Here is a 26,842-nt window from a genome sequence, read left to right as displayed (position 1 = left end):
AGGGCCTTTTGTAGGGCATTGCTCTAAGTTAAACAGCTCTTTTACATTAAAAAATTACAAAGTTGGGGGGGGGGGCGTGTCCAACCACCGACCAAGATGGCTGCTTGTTAAACCTCATCCAACTATGGGAGCTGATAAAACTGTTGTTTGTCTCTCCGGAAGCTGTTAGACTTTGTTAATTTCAAGAGAATTGAGACAAACATTACTTTTGCAACAGATGTATGTGACATCTGTCCACTAATAAGAATAAGCAGCCCAAATTAGAGAAGGTATGCAGCAGAGGCCTGGGAGCGGCCTATACCTTTCTCTACCCCCTATTATCCTGATTTATCAGTATATCCAGCCAGTTGTGCTGAAGCAAGAACACTTACAAGAATTCATTATGGAAGACCAACATAGCTACAGAATAATAGAGTTAATGAGTGCTCATTTTTCTCGTTTTGAAGAGGAAGTGACCAAAGTTTTGCGTTTATCTATGGAAGAGGTTATTACAGAAAGTATGACTGATGTAGCGAAAGCTTTTCATACGAGATTTAAAAAGGCTCCATTACCTCAATCATCACCTATAAAAGAGGGGGCTTCACCTAAAGAATTGGAGACAACGTTTAATAGCCAGGAGCCTGGAATTATAGCCCGACATGTGGCACACCCACAGCAAGGGACTATTGTGCAGGAGGCAATTCGGAGAGTAACGCTGAATGAAGTATACATGTTACTGCAAGATGCCACCCCAGTTGAATATAGCCGTCAAGACTCAAATATCTTTGATGAAGTTTACCGGTTCACTGTGTACCAGACTATGGAAAGACCTTGGACCTTGCCCCCCCCCGGACGATCCTGGTGGGTGAAGCAGCTTATTTGGAACTGGGTCCAATTCAGGGCATGACATTATGCCTACAGCATATGGCGATGCAGGAGTCTTGGAGCTGGAAGTCAGGGGACATTTTGGAGGCTGTATTGGGTATGTCCTATTGTCATACCGTACCAACAGAGGTTCCCGCTGGAGGGATGTGCTACATTCTGTTTTATCTCTGTCTTCGTTCAGGGAATTTCTGTTGCCCCAGCGTGTATGATACTGTTGGGGTTGGTTAAAATATTGACTAAGCGCTAGATAAAGCCGGACTGCATTAACCAGCTAGGTCGGTATCTAATGGGGATCCTCTAAATACCCTACATCAAGTAACTGATAATATTCCGGAAAATAATGCAGCTTAAAAGTCTAAATCACTTGTTATTCATCGACTTTTTAGCCTGCTTTCTTTTGCTTATATGATGTTCAGAGTGTTTTTTTCTGTTTTTTTTTTTTAATCTTTACATGTTGGGATTAGTTTCGTTTGCATGTATATTTAACTTGGGTTCCATATATGCTCGGGTTGAGCTCATGATTTCAATATTGATATAGGTTAAGGGCAAGATAAGAGAAGCCAGAACCCTACATTTCTAGTCTGATATATCTAACTCCAATACAATTTGTAATCTTTGTTTATTTATAATTATTAGCATAGTCTTATGAGATCTTATACAAATACCAGCTATCTAGGCTAAAGGGTTGCAGAGATTCACAGATCTCTAAACTAAGAAGATTAGAATGGTAAATATATTAGAGAAGGACCAAGTTCTCAGAAAGATTTTTCCGGATATGTGTATAGATATAGATAGCAGCTTAAGAGAAGTAGTTACCATATATCCCCTGCTATTTAGACTATATACTTGTTTACTGCTTATTAGGATACTATATAACATGTAAAATAAGTATATCCCATATATATGCTAGATTCCCATCTAGGATGAAGCCCAAATAGTACTTTTTATGGGTGTTTAGGCCATTCACGTAGCCTAGGTTTGCATACCTCTCAGATTGCAAAGCTTGATGGTTTTATACAAAGGGCTCATGTCATCAGCTATGTAGGTGTATATATTTACAGTTCAATGCGCATTTAAATCTTGTTAATTGTATATTTGGTGATACATTCATCACCAAATGTAATGTGTATTATGTAATATTATAGTTTGACTACAAGGTTAGATTTGTATGTACCCCTTTACCTACAAGTCCCAGTAGTTATGTCAACCTAGCCCTCGTGAGACACTTGTAAATATGCACAGAGCTCCCTGGATTAGTTCTACACGAGCAATTGCTATTTCTTAAATTCTTTCAGTTATACTGGAATATATCACCAAACTTATAACATTTGCAGTCCCTTCCATATACAAGTGTAAGATATATTATGACCGGCCCTTCTCTGTAGTTGTATCAGTCTATATTTGCCCTCTATAGATGTGAACCAATAGTACTATTATATAAGATGAATATATATGCTGTGTTTTAATAATGTTCTGAAGGCCCAAATGGGACCTAAATATTGTAGAGATATAGAAGTATAAGACATAGGGCTCTATTTAACAAGCTCCGTATGGAGCTTGATGGCCCCTGTTTCTGGCGAGCACTCCAAAGACCGCTGCTCCATAACCTGTCCGTCTGCTCTGAGCAGGCGGACAGACATTGCCGGAAATCAACCAGATCGAGTATGATCGGATTGATTGACACCCCCTTGCTGGTGGCCCATTGGCCGCGAGTCTGCAGGGGGCGGTGTTGCACCAGCAGCTCTTGTGAGCTGCTGTTGCAATGCTTAATAAGGCAAGTGTATTGCTCGCCGTATTCAGCGAGGTCTGGTGGACCTGATCCGGATTACTATGTTACCATAGTATTTAACAGGTATAAAAGGGACCTGCTATTAATACAACCCTCCTGCTATTTTTTCTTCCTTTTTTATATCAGATGCATTAGAGATCCAAAAGTGGCCTCACTTTTTTCACAGGAGGTAGAAAACTGAGGATAACTATTGGATAGTTTCTGTTTTATTTTATCATACCAGTACTATTTAGATATATTGGCTAAGACATTGTATTTCACTTTATTGCCTATGTATCTATCTGCTCATATGTTATTCCATTGCCATGGAACATACCATCTGTCTGTTTGTACTGTTGCATGTCAGTACCTGTGTATGTTTACTTTAATCCTCAATAAAAATATTAATTTTTTTTTTACAAAGTTCCCCTAACAGTAAACCCCCCACTCAATCAACCCCTCAAAATAAAAAAACTTAAGTCTAAAAAAACCTAAGCTACCCATTTGCATTGGCATTGCCCTTAAGCAGGCTTTCAGCTCTTTTACAGACCATTAAAATACAAAAGCCATAATCTAAAAAAATTGCCACCCGTGCATTGCAAATACTATATTAAAATTATTGATCCCTAATCCGCCGCCCACCCACATCGCCAATACTATATAAAGCTATTAACCCCTAACCCCCCCCCGCATCGCTACTCCTCTAATAAAACTATTAACCCCTAAATTGCTGGCCCCCCACATCACTAATACTAAACTAAACCTATAAAACCCCTAATCCTAACACCCCCTAACTTTAAATTTACAATATAACTATCTTAAAATAAATAAAAACTTACCTGTGAAATAAATAAGATTAAACTATAAATAGGCCTGTTTGTGAGGCACAGGGATATGCTTATCCCATGAACTTTTTAATGGAGCAATAAAAGTTATATTTTATGTAAACTAACAAATGGACTCCCGGCATTTCTTTCTTCAATTGCTTTAAACTATAAAAAAACCTTACATAAATATTTTAATAAAATAAAATAAACTACAAATAAAAAAAACTAAATTACAAGATTAAAATAACCTAACACTATAAAAAAATACAAATTTAAATATACCTAATACTACGAAAAAATAAAAAAAATCTAACATTACCAAAAAACAAACACTAAATTAATCTTCGTGCCACCGGGATGAAGATAGAAGATGCCCACGCCATGTAGGAAGATGTCTCAGCCTGGATGAAGACTTCTTGCCGCCTGGATAAAGATGGATGTCTTCAGGAACTGTGAGTAGATTTCCTGGGGTTAGTGTTAGTTTTTTTGGGTGTTTATTTTTAGATTAGGGATTTTTTATTTTAATGGGCAATGAAAGAGCTGAATGCCCTTTTAATAGGTAGCTTAGGTTTTTTTAGACTTAGGTTTTTTTTTATTTTAGGGGGTTGGTTGGGTGGGGGGTTTAATGTTAGGGGGGACTTAATCATTTTTTAATGTAAAAGAGCTACAAAAGGCCCTTTTACGGACTATTGGTAGTTTATTGTTAGGTTAGGGGGTGTTTTTATTTTGGGGGGGCTTTTTTGTTTTTATAGGGTTATTAGATTAGGTGTAGTTTTTATTATTTTTAATAATTTTGTTTATTATTTTTTGTAATCTTAGTGTTTTTATTTTTCATAATTTTAGTTCTTGTTTGTTTTTTGGTAATGTTAGATTTTTTTATTTTTTGTAGTGTTAGTTTTTTTTTAATTTGTAGTTTATTATATTTTATTAAAATTGTTATGTTAGGTTTATTTATAGTTTAATCTTAGTTTTTTTTATTTCACAGTTAAGTTTTTATTTAATTTAAGATAGTAATATTGTAAATTTAATTTAAAGTTAGGGGGTGTTAGGTTTAGGGGTTAAAAGTTTAATTTAGTGATTTGCGATGTGGGGGGCCAGAGGTTGGGTGGGGGGGTTAACTTTTAGGGGGGACTTTGTAATTTTTTAATGTAAAAGAGCTGTTACTTAGGACAATGCCTTACAAAAGGCCCTTTTAAGGGCTATTGGTAGTTTATTGTTAGGTTAGGGGCTGTTTTTATTTTGGGGGGCTTTTTTGTTTTTATAGGGCTATTAGATCAGGTGTAATTTTTATTATTTTGGATAATTGTTTATTATTTTTTTGTAATCTTAGTGTTTTTTTATTTTTCGTTTTTCATTTTTTTTGTAGTGTTAGGTTATTTCAATTTTGTAATTAAGTTTTTTTTTATTTATAGTTTATTATATTTTATTAAAATAGTTATGTTAGGTTTATTTATAGTTTAATCTTAGTTTTTTTTTATTTCACAGGTAAGTTTTTATTTAATTTAAGATAGTAATATTGTAAATTTAATTTAAAGTTAAGGGGGTTTTAGGTTTAGGGCAGTATTTTAATAGTTTAATTTAGTAATTTGCAATGTGGGGGGACGGCAGTTTAGGGGTTAATAGGTATAGTTTAGTATTAGCCATGAGGGGGCCAGCGATTTAGGGGTTAATAGTGGTTTATGATAGGAGTAGCGATGTGGGGGGCCCATGGTTTTTGGGTTAATATAATATATATATTGTTGGCAAAGTTTTGGCCAACAATATATATACTATAACTTTATTATAGTAGTAGCGATGTGGGGGGCTGGCAGTTTAGAGTTAATAGGTTTATTTAGTGTTGGCGATGTCGGAGGGTGGCAGTTTAGGGGTTAATAGGTTTAATTAGGTGTTAGCGATGTGGGTGTGCGGCAGATTAGGGGTTAATGAATTTCTTTAGTGTTGGCAATGTCGGGGGCGGCAGATTAGGGGTATTTAGACTAGGGGTTTATGTTAGGGTGTAAGGTTTATAATAAACTTTCTTTTCCCCATAGACAGCAATGGGGATTGCATTACAGGAATTGCTATTCCATGATCGCAGGTGTTAGTTTTTTTCTAACACTTTATCTTCATTGATGTCTATGGGGGAAAGCGTGCACAAGCACGTAAAGTCAGGCCTTGGGTTTTGTGCGGTATGGAGCGTATCGCACCATATGGCACAACACAAGAAGGTTTATCAGTAAATTGTAATGGCAGCGCTATGGAGAGTGCGATACCGCTCATTCTTTTTTGCCTTATTTACACATCCAGTTTAGCGCACAACTTGTAATATTGGTGTATATTTGCATCAGAATATTGCTTTAAGCAACTGGTTTCTGCCTAATTTGTCCTCCAAGGCAAACATAGCGTTTCTAAAGGTAAATAATATTGGTGTTTAAACATCTGTAAACTTAATTACATTTTATTCAGTTTACTTGGAGATATCAGACAAGCCACAAAGCAGGCAATCAGCTTCGGGCAAGGTTCATAATGTCCCTCTGCTATTTTTCTAGGGAAGAGAAAGGAACTCACGTATCTGAGACTATGCCTTCTGCTATTTGTCTAGGGAAGAGAAAGGAACTCACGTATCTGACACTATGCCTTCTGCTATTTGTCTAGGGAAGAGAAAGGAACTCACGTATCTGACACTATGCCTTCTGCTATTTGTCTAGGGAAGAGAAAGGAACTCACGTATCTGAGACTATGCCTTCTGCTATTTGTCTAGGGAAGAGAAAGGAACTCACGTATCTGAGACTATGCCTTCTGCTATTTCGCACACATGGACAAACAATAGGGCAAACGTTAAAATCCATCGTAGACTATGTCCCGGGAAATGGAGCCAGGTGTTATGGTGAATCTGGACCTTTGAGCTTTGACTTCCCCACCCTGTAAAAGGGAAACAATATAAATTAGAAACAAAATATACAATAATACAAAATTGTCTAATCTTTACACAGCCAAGTAAGTAATGTTACATGATTTTCATAAATATATTTTACCTCTATATTTAACTTTGTTCAGTTTAGATCATGAAAGGGTTACCTGACCACATATCAAATTAAGAAATCTAAGGTTGAGGGGTGGAGTAGGGATAGGCAGGGGCAGGCTCATATTGGGCTGGAGAAAGAGATATCATGGCCTGGAGGAAGGACTGTGCCACATAATTAGGAGTGGGAATGGTGTGTGCTTAGTGGTCTGGGGCTGAGTTGGGGTGGTCTTTGTTTAGATTGTACCTGATTGGGAAGGAAAGTGAAACAGAATTCCTAATTATTGTCAATATCGCAACATGTGTATGTGTGTGACCTGGGAACCAGTGTAAGGCCCCACAGTAAGAAGATGGAGATGTGAACACAAAGTTTAATGACTTTGCTGAGGGTGAGCAGGTGTTTTGTAGGGTAAAACTCATAAATTGTCAGGTACAAATGAGACAAAGGGGCTGATTTATCATCGATCTGTCCGACATGATCCGCTCACCGGATCATGTCCAACAGACATCGACAAATGCTGACAGTGTATGCTTATCATTGCACAAGTAGTTCTTGTGAACTGCTTGTGCAATGCCACCCCTGCAGATATCAGGGGGTGTCAATCAGCCCGATCGTATAGGATCGGGTGGATTGCAGACCGCAGCCTCAGAGACAGTGGACCAGTTATGTTATGGAGCAGCGGTTTTAAGACCGCTGCTTCATAACTGCTGTTTCCGGTGAGCCTGAAGTCTCGCACTGAAACAGGGGCATCAGGGGCCGTTTGGCCCTTGATAATTCGGGCCCCATATTTCTACTTTAAAGGAAAAAAGATAAAATCACCACTGAAAACATGGAACGTAGCTCCTCTTCAAAGGCAAGTAACAATAAAACCATTTGAGTTATTTTACAGATTAACAATAGCTAAATATATGTTTATTTAATCTTTTTTCCAACCTAAATGATTCCTGACATACAGTATGTGACCTTAACTCTGCACTGCCCTGTGTGACAAAACAGTTTTATGTGGCCAAAAAATCTACCCTGGGCTGTCATGTACCTTATTCAGATACGTCACTTGCACAAAGCTAGAACATTATGTCATAGGTTACAGTACAGGGTCACACAAAGACACACAAGATATTTCAAGGAATACTTAGCAACTGATTACCTTAAAAATATCATCTTATTCTTCCAACAGATTTTATTATAAGACCAAAAACTTTTTTTTTTTCATTTTTCTTGTCCACTGCAATGTTATTTTTTTTTTTAATTAAAGTTTAACAGATTAATTTATTACATCCCCATTACAAATACATAAACAATAAAAATGGCAAAGATCATGAGAAATAGGAATGGGAGAAAGGAGATAAGTGTCTAGGATCAAGAAAAAATGAGACTGTTTGCAAGTTAGGAACGGCTGCAAACTCAGCCTCTAGCTTCATCAGTCTTGTCAAAAAGTTGCTTTAGATACAAATATGGATGTTTTGGGCTTACATAGGGCCTGATATTCAAAAACTCGTCGGGATGGACAGAAATCACACAAAATCTTTGGGATTTGTTTTAGACCTTGCAGTGTAACTTATGAGTCTCTGTTTCACATAAAGAGCACTGCATAGCAACATAAACATTTCTCAAGATGAAATTTGTGTTTGTACATTTTTTTTTAAGAAGCTCTCAGTACCGATGAGACTTCTTAAATCATCTCACCTGAGCGGCAAAGTTTTCAATATCAGACCCATAGTGCTAAATATGTATCAACGTACGATTTTATCTCTTTACAGATAGGATTCCCAAAAGGAAACCATTTGCAAACAGATGAACTTCTGTGACTGCTCTTTCTGGGGTCCAGCCTCTCTAGCTTTCTTGCTCTCTGTGTCCAGTCTCCAATAGACATAGGTTTTAACAAATTCATTCTGTAACCAGAGTTGTTTTTAAAAGGGGCATTGTTAGAGACATCCTCCTCAGTGAACTCAATCTAGTATCTTTTTAATGTTGCTACTAGGGATACTCAGAGAACTCAGTCACTTAGGGTAAATTTTGGGGATAAATGATGACTTACATAGCAAGGCTGAATGAGCGTATTGAACATGCAATTTGGTGCTCATCTCTTTTGTAGTGACCTCAATATTTAGTTATAGTAAAAATAAAGAGGGCGCTAAGAAAGCTAATAGGACCCCTAGCGATATATTTAAAGATTTTACACCCACTGTGTAATCAAAAAAATACATTAAAAAAAATGATAAGTTGACCTAAAAAATACGTTGACCAAAAAATAACAAAATAAAAAATAAAATAATAAAATAATAAATTAATTCTAGTTAAATCAAAATAGTGACCTAAGTGTTCTGTGAATAGACAACTTATAAAATGTATATAAATGATTTAGATGAATATCTAAATAAACTTCATCAACATCATAATAGTGATTACAAATATATTTATTGTGAACTAATATTGGATAGTTAATACATTAAAACCTATTCGAAAACATCCACTTTGGGATCTAATAGCTTAAAAATACATATAGCTTAAAATACATATATACATAAGTTCCATATTTAAAAGGCAATCATATAAAGGCAATCACATAAAGGCAATCTCTTAAATTCTATTATAGGCAATCAAATTTGAATATATCATCCGTAGCAGTCATAAGGAAACAATCATAAGGTGATAGTCCCAAACCACATTAGAGACTTTTCTAAGTCCATGAAATATTAATTCCATATGTGGGTACTTCTTCGTTAGCTAACAAAATTTCTCAGGTATAGCAGAAAAACTTGATTACCAATTCATCTTTTTGCAAGTCAGCTTTTTGCAAGTCTTACCGGTTCTCTTCCCGGTTCTTCAACAAAAAGTAGGGGGTTCCCCCTGTCCTATAATTGGGAGAGTCTTACCTCCAATCTTTCTTATCCTGTTGTTTAGAGGATCTCACCTCCGGTCTGATCAGTTAGCTTTGTTCGGTTCGCTCTGCGTCCAGAGACGCCAAACTGGCTTCCTTCTCCCCGTCTGTTACCGACTTTCCTTTGACGTCACAGAAGCGTGTCAGGGAATCTAATCATATCCTCTGTTAATTGCGAAAGTAATAATTAGAACCCTTCACAGATGTCTGTTGTTGTACCTCTTCTTAAGTACCGCACATTAGTACATATGTATGTTGGTCTTTTTATGAGTATCAAACACGGATACTGTGGGTTAACTTTATTTGGTGTAATCTTGTTTTTTTTGGTTCCTTCACAGCTTCTATGCATTTCACCCATCTCTCCAAGCTTTTTCAAGATGCTGTGTAGAACACACGCTCCTTCTTTTAAACCTCTGCTCTCCGTTTTATTGGTCAAGCGGTTCTTAAAGTGATATTCAGTAGTTTTGTTCTGATTTTCTTGGTTAACTTTACTTCTCAGAAGAACACAAGGGCCTCTAGTTATGAAGCTGTCTACTTACCTGCATTCGCCGGCACAATACGCTCGCCTACAATCGCCACCGCGGAACTGAATACACTCGCCAAAGTTATCAATAAAGCTGTCAAAAAGCCGCGCACCAAGTACGGGGCGATGGGTAGCGGACTGTGATAGTTATCAATCATCAATCTCGCTGCTCTTCGGCTTTTTGACAGCTTTATTGATACCCCTGTCACTAAGCACTCACACTATACTATACTGTTCTACCCCCTATACCGGCACCCCCGGAGCCCCCAGCAACTAAATAAAGTTATTAACCCCTAAACGGCCGCTCCTAGACCCAGCCGCAACTATAATAAATATGTTAACCCCTAAACCGCCACTCCCGTACCCTGCCGCAACTATAATAAATATGTTAACCCCTAAACCGCCGTTCCCAGACCCCGCCGCCACCTACATAATACCTATTAACCCCTATCCTGCCCCCCTATACTGCCGCCACCTATAATAAATGTATTATCCCCTATCCTGCCCCCCCTACACCGCCGTCACTATAATAAAATTATTAACCCCTAAACCTAAGTCTAACCCTAACCCTAACACCCCCTAACTTAAATATTAATTAAATAAATCTAAATAATATTACTCTTATTAAATAAATGAATCCTATTTAAAACTAAATACTTACCTATAAAATAAACCCCAATATAGCTACAATATGCATTGTAACTATTTTAGGATTTATTTTTATTTTACAGGTAAGTTTGTATTTATTTTAACTAGGTACAATAGTTACTAAATAGTTATTAACTATTTAATAACTACCTAGTTAAAATAAATACAAAACTACCTGTAAAATAAAACCTAACCTAAGTTACAATTACACCTAACACTACACTATACTTTAATAAATTATTCCTATTTAAAACTAAATACTTACCTGTAAAATAAACCCTAAGATAGCTACAATATAATTAATAATTACATTGTAGCCATTTTAGGATTTATTTTTATTTTACAGGTAACTTTGTATTTATTTTAACTATTTATTTTTAACTATTTAATAACTACCTAGCTAAAATAAATACAAAATTACCTGTAAAATAAATATAAATCCTAAAATAGCTACAATGTAGCTATTAGTTATATTGTAGCTATCTTAGGGTTTATTTTATAGGTAAGTATTTAGTTTTAAATAGGAATAATTTATTTAATAAGAGTAATATTATTTAGATATATTTAATTAATATTTAACCCCTTAATGACCACAGCACTTTTCCATTTTTTGTCCCTTTGAGACCAAGGCTATTTTTACATTTCTGCGGTGTTTGTGTTTAGCTGTAATTTTCCCCTTAATCATTTAATATACCAACACATATTATATAACGTTTTTCTCGCCATTAAATGGACTTTCAAAATATACCATTATTTTTATCATATCTTATAATTTACTATAAAAAACATTATAAAATATGAGGAAAAAATTGGAAAAAAAAACACACTTTTTCTAACTTTGACCTCCAAAATCTGTTACACATCTACAACCACCAAAAAAAAACATATGCTAAATAGTTTCTAAATTTTGTCCTGAGTTTAGAAATACCCAATGTTTACATGTTCTTTGCTTTTTTTGCAAGTTATAGGGCCATAAATACAAGTAGCACTTTGCTATTTCCAAACCACTTTACATTGGGACACTGATATCTTTCAGGAATCTCTGAATAGCCATTGACATGTATATATTTTTTTTAGAAGACATCCCAAAGTATTGATCTAGGCCCATCTTGGTATATTTCATGCCACCATTTCACCGCCAAATGCGATCAAATAAAAAAAATTGTTCACTTTTTCACAATTTTTTTCACAAGCTTTAGGTTTCTCACTGAAATTATTTACAAACAACTTATGCAATTATAGCATAAATGGTTGTAAATGCTTCTCTGGGATCCCCTTCGTTCATAAATAGCAGACATATATGGCTTTGGCTTTGCTTTTTACTAATTAGAAGGCTGCTAAATGCGACTGCGCACCACACATGTATTATGCCCAGCAGTGAAGGGGTTAACTAGAGAGCATGTAGGGAGCTTCTAGGGTTAATTTTAGCTTCAGTGTAGTATAGTAGACAACCCCAAGTATTGATCTAGGCCCATTTTGGTATATTTCATGCCACCATTTCACCGCCAAATGCAATCAAATTAAAAAAAACGCTAACTTTTTCACAATTTTAGGTTTCTCACTGAAATTATTTATAAACAGCTTGTGCAATTATGGCATAAATGGTTGTAAATGCTTCTCTGGGATCCCCTTTGTTCAGAAATAGCAGACATATATGACTTTGGCGTTGCTTTTTGGTAATTAGAAGGCCGCTAAGTGCTGCTGCGCATCACATGTGTATTATGGCTAGCAGTGAAGGGGTTAATTAGGTAGTTTGTAGGGAGCTTGCAGGGTTAATGTTAGCTTTAGTGTAGAGATCAACCTCCCACCTGACACATCAGACCCCCTGATCCCTCCCAAACAGCTCCCTTCCCTCCCCCACACCACAATTGTCCCCGCCATCTTAAGTACTGGCAGAAAGTCTGCCAGTACTAAAATAAAAGTTGTCTGCCATTACCCAGTTTGCAAGAGAAATGTTTTTTTGTTTTTTTTTATGTTCTTTTCTGTAGGGTAGTTTCCCCCCCACACAGACCAATCCCCCACCCCCTGACTAATGTAGTTTTATATAAATATTGACTACTTTTGAAAACTTTTAATACTTAATTTTTCTGTAGTGGAGCGGTTCCCACCCGCTCCCTCTCCGTGCACGTGCCCGCCCTCCCGTGCACGCGCGCACGTCCGTGCACGCCTCCGATCACCCCCGCCCACGATCCCGCCCGCCTCCACATCATCAGGGCCATCGATGGCCGCCACCCGCCTCCCGAACCGACTCCCACCCACCAACGGATTTATTATTAAACTTAATTTTATTGAGGTAAAAATTTCTTTGACAACATAGTCATATCTGAAGAAAAATACAATTTTCATTACGATACATCATATGGAAACCAGTCCATAACACAGCGACATGACATGATATTCTGAAAACCTCGTTTTTAATTTTGTTGGTTCGCAATGTCCTCCAGATAAACTGTCTCCTTAAGAGACCAGAAGTGCGAACTGCCGCTGAGGACACATCATGTAAGTTTACATCAAGAAGTCCAGTGTCAGTGTGGAGATAGTGGCGGTCAACTTTGGGAATCATAAGTAATGTCAATACAAACAAGTGTAGGAAAACACCTAAATTACTATCAAATAATGTCAGTTAACATCAAACAAAGTACACAGATAAAATTGTACTGTAACAGACCTCAGTTGCCACAGATACATATTCACTGATAACAACGAGCGTTGGTAATAGCATATAGAATAGCATTACTAGATCCTGCAGAACCTAACACGGCTCTGCAGGCTGGGCAGAGGCTACTTAACTCTGCCAAAAAGGAATGCGGAGGAGGAGGTAATGAACCCTTACCGCATAGGAATATTGAAATAGGGGGGGAGTTATTCAAATAATAGTGCACTCCTTCAATGTTGGCTTACTCGCTTACATGACTATACTGAAGCATGGGGGGGATAAGGAATATCCAGGAACACAGTACTTGACAATCAAAATGAATACACAAAGGAAACATGTGAAAGAATATATATGCTCGTCTCCTATAGTTATCATTAACCTCTCTGTTGGTTTTACATAAAAGCGCACTGGGCTTTAAGAGTTATTCAAAATTAATATCTAGTATAACCCTGCATAACTGGAGACCACTACGCTATAGTCAAACAAATACAGTATCATTAGCGCTTGCTGCTTTTTTTTAGTTCTAGATTCAGGGCCAGGGCAATATCCCTAAGGTACCACATGCTCTAAGATAGGCGTTTTTTTTTTGTTTGTTTTTTGAGTTCTTCATGAAAAACCAGGGGTCAGCCAGCAAGACACAGGTCTTCCAGACATAACCCCTTATTGGGAAACACACTGAGGGAGATATTGTTTAACTAGCCAAGCAGGCTACATATTTGTGACATAGCATGTAGCAATTGAGATGATACTCCCTGACCCGTATTCTGCGCTATGTTAACTGTCAGAAACTCTCATGTTAAGGAGGCAGGAGGCACATAGCTATCATAAAGGAAAACGGTGGGGGGGAGGGTGAGGGGGGATGGACACAGCCTGAAAGCAAATTCAGATTCTAGTAAAAGTTGTATGGGGACTAGGATGGTATTGCATCTATGGAGACATACTTGCGGGCTTGTGATATATTCAAACACATATAGGAAGTGTAATTACTGTAGTGAATTGATGTGTTGAGCCATTCCCAACCTAGTTCCCCACATACACTAGCATATGAGGGCTTCCGATAAAGGGATGAGTTAGTCAGGTATTTTTCTAGAGCAAAGCCCATTCTTTCCCTAGCAAGATGCAAATAAACTGCAGTAAAAGGGCGGAAGTGGGGAGAGAATTTTTTTATTTTTTTTACATACAGTAGCAATAACTTTCCTAATAAGAGTTCCCCATATTGAAGAACATAATCTACTGAGAACAAGGCATATATAACTGAAAAACATGGTAATAATAAACAACACGGTCATAAAGCGTAAGAGCATAATCAGTGTAAATAAGCAAATACAGTGTGGGAGTCCAAGCATCAGGCCTCAGGGCCGTCATAGCAAGCTGCAGCGGACATCTCAATATATTTATATGGGAACAGCAGTAATATACACATAGAGAGTGTCTCATTAACAGTAATCCCCTCAGACGGTATCACATCCCCAGAGTTGTAACCCATCACCTATCCAATGCCTGCCCGGGGTCCCTGGGAAGCATGTTGCCATAGTGCTCTGACTAGGAGAATCTGTAGAAGCCACCAGCTCTCACAGCCGTCCAGTCGGAACGAATGTGTACAGTCCAATCCCACAGGCACCATGAGAGCCGGGCGAGCCGGCGGTTGAGGAAGGTCTGCGTGAGGAGCTGTGAGGAGCGTGTCGCGCTGCAGTACTGAAATCTCTGCGACTATCATCGCGCAGTTCTCCTCCTCTTTGGGGTAAGTTGCTTGTGGCCGCAAATGGATGCTGGTTGAGAGAGGCGGAATCCCCTGGCCTGTGGCTGTTGGCATCAGCGGAGGGGAGCGCACATGAGGAACTGCCAGGGCAATGTTGCACTGCGATTCTTGCACCGCCCTGCACTCCCCTTTGAGGCCGTCACTGAGTGTGTGCATGGCTTGTGACCTATATATAAGGGCATCCAGTCTCTTGCAAAGCTTTCTCCCATACTCTTCTAAGAGATCTTTGACAGCTGAGTACAGTATCTGCGATTCCATAGTGGCTCTTGCTGTGACACACCTCAGGCGTTTACAGGTCCACAAGTTTAAAGAACTGTTAGGTGGTTCAGAGTGCAGTGTGCAATATCTCAGCCGGGCGAGGTAACATTCCAAGATGGCGCCGCTTGGTGTTTCGGCCCAGTCTTAAGCAGATTTCAGATCAGCGTAGGTCAAAAAGCTATTAGGCACTCGTCAGCATATCTAGGGTTGCCCTAGTATGAATAATCAGTAGTTCAGCATTTCTTTTTTTGGGGTATATTCACAGTTTTGGGCTTCCTTAGTTGCTGTACTAACAGAGCTCCCAGATCGTGCGACCAGCTCTGTTGCTGGTCAGCCCCGCCCCCCCCACCAACGGATTTAGCTTGTGATGATTGCTAAAAAAGGTTATTGCAGGATGCCTCGATATCGAGGCATCACTGCAATAACCGGAAAGCAACTGGAAGCGAGCAGGATCGCTTCCAGCTGCTTTCCAGACCAAGGACGTACGCCACACGTCCTCGGTCATTAACTGTATTTTTTTTGAGGACGTGTGGCGTACGTCCTTGGTCGTTAAGGGGTTAAGTTAGGGGGGTGTTAGGGTTAATGTTATACTTAGGTTTAGGGCTTAATAATTTTATTACAGTGGCGGCGGTGTAGGGGGGGCAGGATAGGGGTTAATAAATTTATTATAGGTGGCGGCGGTATAGGGGGGGCATTATAGAGGTTAATAAATTTATTATAGGTGGCGGCGGTATAGGGGGGCAGGATAGGAGTTAATAAATTTATTATAGGTGGTGGCAGTATAGGGGGGCAGGATAGGGATTAATAGGTATTATGTAGGTGGTGGCGGGGTCCGGGAGCGGCGGTTTAGGGGTTAAACAATTTATTTAGTTGCGGCGAGGTCCGGGATCCGCAGGATAGGGGTTAATAAGTTCATGTAGGCAGATTAGGGGTTAATATGTATAATGTAGGTGGCGGTTTAGGGGTTAACATGTATAATATAGTTGCGGCGGGGTCCAGGAGCGGCGGTTTAGGGGTAATAAATTGATTTAGTTGCGGCGGTGTAGGGGGGGCAGATTAGGGGTGTTTAGACTTGGGGTACATGTTAGGGTGTTAGGTGCAGATGTTTCCCTTAGGAATCAATGGGATATCGGGCAGCAGCGAACATGAGCTTTCGCTATGGTCAGACTCCCATTGATTTCTCTAGGATCCGCCGCCTCCAGGGCGGCGGATTGAAATCCAGGTACGCTGGCCCGGAATAGTGGCGAGCGTACCTGGTAGTAGTTCGATAACTACCAAAAGTAGTCAGATTGGCCCGAACTTGCGTTCGGAACATCTGTAGTGACGTAAGCATCGATCTGTGTCGGATTGAGTCCAGCGGATCGAAACTTACGTCACTAGATTCTACTTTTGCCGGGCAGTAGGGGTTGATAACTAAAGCAAATCAGCCTCACCACAAATACGCTGCGGAATTCCAGCGTATTTGCGGTTGACGGCTTGATAACTAGAGGCCTTTGTATTCATATTGCCATATAACTATAGGCTATTTATTGCCTTGGTTGCCTTAAGTAACAATATAAAAAAATATAATAATAACAATACAGACTATACCTTACATTTAACATAATATCAACCTTTATCTTAACACTAAAGTACTTATTAACTCATTGAAAGTATACAAGTAATCCATAAGTGAAAAGTTATTCTGAAGTTACTTTTTGCGTTTGGTTGGAAATTTTTATTTAATTTGTATCCATAAAATAACTTAAAATAACTTAAAATAATTTAAAATAATTTAAAATAATTCAAAACTTTCTCAGATTAATCTATGTTTAAGGAAACAGCCGAAGGATATTTATGAGAGACCCTTTATATTAATGTCTTGTGTTGAAGTTTCAAAATATTTTTTTAATGATAGTAACAACAATTTCTATGAAATCACATAAAAAAATGATTACATAAAAACCTTTTCTAAAAATACTTATAAAAGTTCCATAAACAATTTTTATATAAAAATAATACTCCATAAAAGTCAGAAATAGATAATATGACCTTAAAAAGGTTATACCAGAAAAGGAGTTATATTGAGTTCCAAATTCAAACCTTTGGGATATGGGGTATCAAAATTATAAATAAACTCTGCCTCCTTTTTTAAAAGTTTCTGTTCATAATTGCCCCCTCGCCAATCAAGTCTTAATTTACAGAGACTCCAATATTTCAAATTCTTGATGTTTTTATTATGGACCTCTGTGAAATGTTTGTATAGATGTGTGTTGATTACTGCAAAGGTGCTCCCTGATTCTGTCCCTCAGCATTCTAGAGGTCTCACCTATATAAATTAAATTGCATGGGCATATAAGCATATATATTATGCCTTTATTGCTACATCTAATAGCATTTTTAAATCTATATTAGAAACCTTAATGTTATGTGTAGTGTTTGTAAATCCAGGTGGTTTAGAAATATATCTGACACAGAGTCCATTTATACAGCAACTAACTACACACTTTATTTCCTGGTTCCTCACTCCAACAACACTGTCCCCGCCCCTGCTTCTTTGCAACAATTATATACATTTACAAGTCAGAGCACAAACTAGGAAGAAAGCATTATATATTATAATATCACAACAAACACCATATCTCTCCCTTACTTTAGATTAGAAACATAACAATTAAACTAAACATAAATATAACTATATATATATACTATGCTTAATATCTAGAAATAAGACCAACTATATTTCACATAAAAGAGTTGCATGATGACATAATACATTACATGAAAACACATTATTTTTCATAGTTTTTAAGGTATTCAGGAGGTCTTCTGTTTTCTCTGAGAGGGTATTTTCGATTAGTATCTAAGGACTGATCATATGCTATGTTTTCTTCCCCCTCACTGCTCTCTGAGTTATTCATATTATCATCATGTTCTTGAAATAATTTGGGTATATCAGAATCATCATCTTCTGCATCAGATACTTCAGTGTCCTGTTCTTTGTGAAGTTTCTTGAAGAAAGAAGAATTCCGAGTAATTGTATGTCCGTTTCTTACTGCAGTGATCATTGATCCTTGAATTCTTGTAACTGTATATGGGATGACATCATATAAAGTATCCAACTTGTGTCGTCTATCTTGCCTACACAGGACTCTGTCTCCAACAGCAAAAGGAGCAGATTTGGTATGATAATATTTATCCGCATAAGCTTTCATCTTGGCTTTGGCATGACTGTCTTTTTGTATTAAGTCCTTGTTGAGTGTCTCTGTTAGCGAATCATTTATATCCGGAATTTTGATCTGAAGTTTGCGATTGAATAACAGCTCTGCAGGTGATCTGCCAGTAGTACAATGGGGAGTTGATCGATAGTCTCTCAGAAAAGAGTATAAATTTTGTTTCCATGGTCTACCTTGCGCTGTAGTTACCCTTAGAAATTTCCCCACAGAACGCATGAATCTTTCAGCTTCTGCATTAGCTTGTGGCCACAAAGGAGTAATGCGCCTATGTTTAAATCCAAGATATGAAGCAAATTTATTAAACTGAGTACTGTTAAATGGGGGACCGTTATCTGTTTTAACAATTTTAGGAATTCCCAATAAAGAGAAAACTTTGTCTAAAACCGGAATAACAGTGACTGAAGATGTTGAGCTGATAACTTCTACTACCGGGTATCTTGAATATTCGTCTATAACCACCATCAAATAATCTCTAGTAGGTAATGGACCATAAAAATCTATACTCACATTACACCATGGTGCTTCAGGCAATGCAGACATTTTTAAAGGTTCTTTGTGAGCTCCTGGAGTTGTGGCTTGACACACAATACAATTTCTCACCAACTTTTCTGCTTGTTGATCTATTGATGGAAACCACACTTTTTCTCGCAATAAACTTTTCATTTTAACTATTGCTTGGTTACCTTCATGTGCTAAGGATAATACTTGCTGTTGTAAACATGTCGGAATGACTAGTCAATTACCTCGCAAGATAATACTGTTGTCAATATTCACTGAGAGTTCTTTGCTAAATCTTGCAAATGACTTCAACTCTTTTCCATGTATTTTGTCAGAATCAGCTGTGTACCATTTTCCATTCCAAACTAATACAGCGAGTTTTTGCAGTATAGGATCAGCTAATGTTGCTTGTTGTATTTCTTCTAAACTCAATGCTTTAGGTATAGCATGATTAGTAACAAAATTGATATATTCCTCTGCATCCATGGAACTTGGTGAACTTGTGAATGAATCTGTTGATATAGGATGTCGAGACATATAGTCTGCTGGGTTCTCTTTTCCAGATTTGTAAACCACAGTAAAATTATATGGTTGTAGTCTTAAACCCCATCTTTCTATTCTAGCGGGCGGTTTGGATTTTGGATTATTCCAGATCAACTGTAAAGGCTTATGATCTGTGATCAGTGTGAATGGACAACCATATAAATATAAATGAAAGTATTCACAACTCCAAACTATTGCCAGAGCTTCACGTTCTGTTTGAGAATAACGTTTTTCCACATCATTTAAAGAACGGCTACCATAAGCAATTATATAATGCTTGCTTTTGTCTCTCTGCGCCAGAATAGCACCTAAACCAACAGGGCTAGCATCTACTAAAAGAATAGTTTGCCGTTGAGGGTTAAAATAGGACATTGTCTTGTCACTGGTCAAACTCTGTTTCAGTTGTTGAAAAGCTTGTTGTTCAGTTTCAGTCCAACGCCATGGCACACTTTTCTTTGTTAACTCTCTTAAAGGTGTGGCAATAGTAGAGAAATTAGGGATAAATCGAGAACAGTAGTTTACCATCCCTAGGAAACTTCTGACTTCACTGGCGTCTATTGGAGGATTTGCATTCTGAATTGCTTCCACTTTCTTTGGGTCTGCTGATATGCCTTCAGCTGAAAAAACAAATCCATAAAATTCTAGTTTAGTTTTGTTAAATTCACACTTACTACAATTTAAGGTAAGTCCTTTCTCATGAAGTCGCTCAAAAACTACTGTGAGATTTTTATCATGGTCCTCTTGAGTAGCTCCAAACACAATGATATCATCGCTGAAGTTTTTAACTACTGGAATTCCAGATAATGTTTGCTGTATTGCATTTTGAAATACTTCAGCAGCAGAAGAAACACCAAAACTTAGGCGCTTGTATCTCCACAATCCTGTGTGTGTTGAGAATGTAGTTATATATCTACTTGTTGGATCCAATTCCAGTTGATGATAGCCTGATTTTAAAGTTTGGAGAAAACTTTTGCCTGGTTGAGATCATGAATTATATCATCTAATGTTGGAGTAACGTGGAGCTCCCTGATAATGGCAGTGTTGGCTTGCCTCATGTCTATGCAAATTCTTACACTATTTGGGTCTTTGGGTTTTGGCATTGATACTATTGGGGAGACCCATGGAGTTGGCCCCTGCACTCTTTCGATGATTCCTTGTGTTTCAAGGTTCCTGAGTTCAGCATCAACCTTGTGCCTTAGATGAAATGGAATTCTTCTATGTGGTTGTATTACAGGTTTTATATGTGGATTAATATGCAGCTGTACTTGAAAATCTTTCAATTTACCAATGCCATTAAACAAATGGGAATACTGCTGTACTAACCGATCTGCTACAGATCCTGTGTCCTTTCTAGGTGAAATTGCATTCATAAGCTTTATAAGTCCCAAACTGGATGAAGTTTCAAAACTCAGAAGAGAAGAATTTTGACCCTTTACAACATAAAACATAGTTGCTGTTTTGTTGTGTTTAAATGCACATGTGGCTGTAAATTTACCAATGACATTAAGGGGTTTAGTTGAGCCATATGCATATATATTTATTTTACTCTGTAATAACTGTGGTTGTGGTTTTAACATGTGAAATGTTTGTTCACCCACTAAATTGACAGCAGATCCTGAATCAATCAATGCAGTGATTTTAGTGTCATTAATGAGTACATCAACTTGTGGCTGAGTGAGGTTACACATGTTGTTTACTACAAATACATATTTGTCATCATTGTTTGAATATTGTCCTTTTTGATCAGGAGATCTGACTAGATTTACTTTCCACTGTTCTGATGTATGTGGCTCAGTATGTGATTGAGGTATCTGATACAGTTTTGTTCTACATTGCTTTGCAAAGTGATTAAATTTCCCACATGCCCTGCATTGCTTATTCCTTGCAGGACAAGTCCCATTATGTGGATAGAAACCCCCACAGTTCCTGCATAACACACATGAGGTCTCTTTCTTTCTTGTGGGCTGTACTGTTGAACTGTCTTTTTGAACTCTATTTGTAATAAACTGATCTTCAGTAGATCTATTTTCTATGCTTGCAGCTTGCCTGTCAGCAATTTCTAATGTTCTGCCATAATCAAGCAAATCTTTTAAAGATAGTTCAGATTGTCTCAGTGCATATTTCCTATGTTTTGAAGAAGTGCAGCTTTGTATTATCTGTGCTTTAATCTCATTTTCAACATTAGAAAACTCACAATTCTTTGCTAGTAAACGTAACCTGGTTTGAAATGCATCTAAAGGTTCATCACCCTGTTGTGTTGCCTGTCTGAATGTGTATATTTCATACTGAGTGTTCTTTTTAGGGAGAAAATATGTTGTCAGTTTATCTTTAACATCATTGTATGAGTCAGTGGTTGCAGACAAGGTATCATAAATGTCATACACTTTTTCTCCAGCTAAATGAAGCAGTAAAGCCTTTTTTCTGTTTGCATCAGTAACATCCAAAGCAATAAGATAATTTTCAAATCTCTGAATCCATTTTAGCCATCTTGGGCCTACTGAACTTAGTTCTGCATCAGAATCAAACACAGGGAAGTTGTATTCATTACATGCAGCCATTCTTGTGTGTGTTGCAGCAGGTTACTCACTGTTTGCTGAGACAAAGCAATAGGGTTCAAACATAATCCTCGTCGCCAAAATGTAGTGTTTGTAAATCCAGGTGGTTTAGAAATATATCTGACACAGAGTCCATTTATACAGCAACTAACTACACACTTTATTTCCTGGTCCCTCACTCCAACAACACTGTCCCCGCCCCTGCTTCTTTGCAACAATTATATACATTTACAAGTCAGAGCACAAACTAGGAAGAAAGCATTATATATTATAATATCACAACAAACACCAAATTATGTTTTTTGTCACTATACCTACATGCTCGACATGTCAAACAGGGGAAAAAACCTTGAATGTTTAAACCATCTAAATCTCTATTTATTGGGTAAGGGGATACCTTGTCTTTTTTAACAAGGTGCCAATGTTTGTATAGTATATTTTTTTATTATCCAATGGATTGGTCATCACTATATTCATTTATAAATGGAACTTCAAAATTATCAGTGGCAGTAACTGGTTTTGGTTAAGTTCTAGTAATTTCTGCCTTGGAGTATTTCTTGCTCTTTCTTTTGCTTTTTTTATCTTTTCCCCGTTATATCCTCTTTCAATAAATTTATCTTCCAAAATATCTATTCGATTTTCAAAGTCACTATCTTTAGTGCAGTTCTTTCTTATTCTTAAACACTGTCCCACAGGAATGTTGTCCTTCCACTTATAGAGGTGGCAGTTTGAAGAATGAATGTAATTGTTTGCATCAACTGGTTTGAAATGTATTTTTGTTGCCACTCTACCTTCTTCTATCTCAATATCTAGATCCAAAAAGGTTATTTTATCCTTACTTATAGTATGAGTAAACTGTAGGCCTTTATCATTATTATTCATTAGAAGAAAAGGTTCCTCCAAAGGTTCAACATTTCCCCTCCATATTATGATAATATCATCGATATATCTTGTAAAGAGTACAAGATTCGCACCAAGCTCAGTAAATTCTAAAAACTTTTTCTCCCACTCGCCAATGAATAGATTGGCATAGCTCGGTGCAAATCTTGTACCCATTGCTGTTTTGTTTATTTGTAGAAAATACCTACCATCAAAGCTAAAATAATTGTGTTCTAGAATAAATCTTATTGTTTGTAAAATAAACTCTCTTTGGGATTCATGTAAATCGCTATCTTTTGACAGAAAATATTTATTGCGTCGATCCCTAAATTGTGATTGATTGAGGTATAAATTTATGGAAATCATTTTCCTACTTCAAATTTTCTAAAATTCTCAATTTTATCCTTACTTATAGTATGAGTAAACTGTAGGCCTTTATCATTATTATTCATTAGAAGAAAAAGTTCCTCCAAGGTTCAACATTTCCCCTCCATATTATGATAATATCATCGATATATCTTGTAAAGAGTACAAGATTCGCACCAAGCTCAGTAAATTCTAAAAACTTTTTCTCCCACTCGCCAATGAATAGATTGGCATAGATCGGTGCAAAACTGTAGGCCTTTATCATTATTATTCATTAGAAGAAAAAGTTCCTCCAAAGGTTCAACATTTCCCCTCCATATTATGATAATATCATCAATATATCTTGTAAAGAGTACAAGATTCGCACCAAGCTCAGTAAATTCTAAAAACTTTTTCTCCCACTCACCAATGAATAGATTGGCATAGCTCGGTGCAAATCTTGTACCCATTGCTGTTTCATTTATTTGTAGAAAATACCTACCATCAAAGCTAAAATAATTGTGTTCTAGAATAAATCTTATTGTTTGTAAAATAAACTCTCTTTGGGATTCATGTAAATCGCTATCTTTTGACAGAAAATATTTATTGCGTCGATCCCTAAATTGTGATTGATTGAGGTATAAATTTATGGAAATCATTTTCCTACTTCAAATTTTCTAAAATTCTCAATAATTGTGTTGAATCTTTAAGATATGAATCTAATTTTACTACATATTGTTGAAGAAATTTGTCCACATAAAAACAGAAAAGCTTTTTACTTATGAACTACTATAGGTATATAGAAATATGAATACAAAGTGTTCTTCTGATAAGAAAAGTTAACCAAGAAAAACAGAACAAAACTACTGAATATCACTTTAAGAACCGCTTGACCAATAGATTGGAGAGCAGAGGTTTAAAAGAAGGAGCGGGAGTTCTACACAGCATCTTGAAAAAGCCCGGAGAGATAGGTGAACCGCGTAGAAGCTGTGAAGGAACAAAAAACCCAAGATTACACCAAACAAAGTTAACCCACAGGATCCGTGTCTGTGTTTGATACTCTTAAAAAGACCAGCGTACATATGTACTAATGTGCGGTACTTAGGAAGAGGTACAACAACAGACAGCGGTGAAAGGTTCTAATTATTACTTGCGCAAGTAACAGAGAGGATTTTAGGAGGCTCCCTGACACGCTTCTGTGACGTCAAAGGAAAGTCGGTAACAGACTGGGAGAAGAAAGACAGTTTGGCATCTCTGGATGCAGAGCGGACCGATCAAAGCTAACTGATCAGACTGGAGGTGAGATCCTCTAAACAACAGGATAAGAAAGATAAGACTCTCCAAATGATAGGATAGAGAGAACCCCAGTAAGACTTGCAAAAAGCTGACTTGCAAAAAGATGAATTGGTAATCATTATTCTGGTATACATGAGAAATATGCGGCTTGATTACGAGTTTTGCGGTATGAGTGAAAAAGTAGCGTTAAGCCTCATAACGCTGCTTTTTCACTACCGCTGGTATTACGAGTCTTGCAGGTTTAGGGGCACCGCACACTTTTTTGGCCTTAACGCAAATTAACTTACGCAATTTGCGTAAAGTCTTTCTTCAATGGGACTTCCATTGCGCCAGTATTACGAGTCTGCCTGGGAGGCCAAAAAGTGAGTGGTACAGTCTAAAACTACAAGATCCATAACGTAAACTGAAAGTCAGTAGTTATGGGTTTTATGCTACAACGCTGTAGCATAAAATTCATAACCAAAGTGCTAAAAAGTACACTATCACCCATAAACTACCTATTAACCCCTAAACCGAGGCCCTCCCGCATCGCAAACACTAAAATAACATTATTAACCCCTAATCTGCCGCTCCGGACATCACCGCCACTAGACTAAACATATTAACCCCTAAACCGCCATAGTCCTGCATCGTAAACACTAGTTAAATATTATTAACCCCTAATCTGCTGTCCCTAACATCGCCGCCACCTACCTTAATTTATTAACCCCTAATCTGCCGCCCCAACGTTGCCGCCACTATACTAAATGTATTAACCCCTAAACCTAAGTCTAACCCTAACACACCCTAACTTAAATATAATTAAAATAAATCTAAAGAAAACCTGCTATTAATAACTAAATAATTCATATTTAAAACTAAATACTCACCTGTAAAATAAACCCTAAGATAGCTACAATATAGCTAATAGTTACATTGTATCTAGCTTAGGGTTTATTTTTATTTCACAGGCAAGTTTGTATTTATTTTAACTAGGTAGAAAAGTTACTAAATAGTTATTAACTATTTACTAACTACCTAGCTAAAATAAATAAAAATTTACCTGTAAAATAAAACCTAACCTGAGTTACACTAACATCTAACCTTACACTACAATTAAATAAATTAACCAAATAAAAAACAATTAAATAAATTAAATTAAACTAGCTAAATCACAAAAAACCCCCACTAAATTACAGAAAATCAAAATAAAAAAGCCCCCAAAAATAAATAAAAAAAACCCTAGCCTAAACTAAACTATCAATAGCCCTTAAAAGGGCCTTTTGCGGGGCATTGCCCAAAAGTAATCAGCTCTTTTACCTGTAAAAAAAAAATATATACTAACACCCCCCATACAACCAACCCCCCAAATAAAATACTATCTAAAAAAACCTAAGCTCCCCATTGCCCTGAAAAAGGCATTTGGATGGGCATTGCCCTTAAAAGGGCAGTTAGCTCTTTTGCGGCCCAAACCCTAATCTATAAAATAAAACCCACCCAATACACCCTTTAAAAAAACCTAACACTAACCCCCTGAAGATCGACTGACTGTTCTGAAGACCAGACATCCATCCTCAAGGAAGCAGCAGAAGTCTTCATCTAAGCGGGGCGAAGTGGTCCTCTAGACGGGCAGAAGCCTTCATCCAGACAGCATCTTCTATCTTAATCAGCCAATCGGAATTAAGGTAGAAAAAATCCTATTGGCTGATGCAATCAGCCTATAGGATTGAGCTGGCATTCTATTGGCTGTTCCAATCAGCCAATAGAATGCAAGCTCAATTCTATTGGCTGATTGGCTCAGCCAATAGGATTGAACTTCAATCCTAGTGGCTGATTACATCAGCCAATAGGATTTTTTCTACCTTAATATGGTACTTTCTAATACATAATATTGTTTAGGAATGTTATGGTACTTACTAATACATAATATTGTTTAGGAACGATACAGTACTTACTAAAACATAATATTGTTTAGGAACTATACGGTACTTACTAATACATAATATTGTTTAGGAACGATACAGTACTTACTAATAAATCATATTGTTTAGGAACGATACAGTACTTACTAATAAATAATATTGTTTAGGAACGATACTGTACTTACTAATAAATAATATTGTTTAGGAACGATACGGTACTTACTAATAAATAATATTGTTTAGGAAACATAAGGTACTTACTAATAAATAATATTGTTTAGGAACGATACGGTACTTACTAATACATAATATTGTTTAGGAACGATACGGTACTTACTAATACATAATGTTGTTTAGGAATGTTATGGTACTTACTAATACATAATATTGTTTAGGAATGTTATGGTACTTACTAATACATAAT

At 37.1% G+C, this 26,842-nt stretch overlaps 1 protein-coding gene across 2 annotated transcripts in view; it reads right to left on the bottom strand.

The window, feature by feature from the left end:
* ABCC9 (ATP binding cassette subfamily C member 9) overlaps window positions 1–26,842 on the bottom strand; it is a gene marked incomplete in the record, with an annotated part of 749,052 nt that overhangs the window by 572,611 nt on the left and 149,599 nt on the right. For both annotated transcript variants that reach the window (XM_053719116.1, XM_053719117.1), the window contains 1 exon segment: window positions 6,219–6,360. In XM_053719116.1, the coding sequence (XP_053575091.1) occupies window positions 6,219–6,360 (142 nt within the window).

Source organism: Bombina bombina, chromosome 6 (genome assembly GCF_027579735.1).
Source record: "Bombina bombina isolate aBomBom1 chromosome 6, aBomBom1.pri, whole genome shotgun sequence".
NCBI classification, from domain to species: Eukaryota; Metazoa; Chordata; class Amphibia; order Anura; family Bombinatoridae; genus Bombina; species Bombina bombina.
The sequence above is the reverse complement of the archived record's forward strand: the minus strand, read 5'-3'. Positions and strand labels throughout refer to the sequence as shown.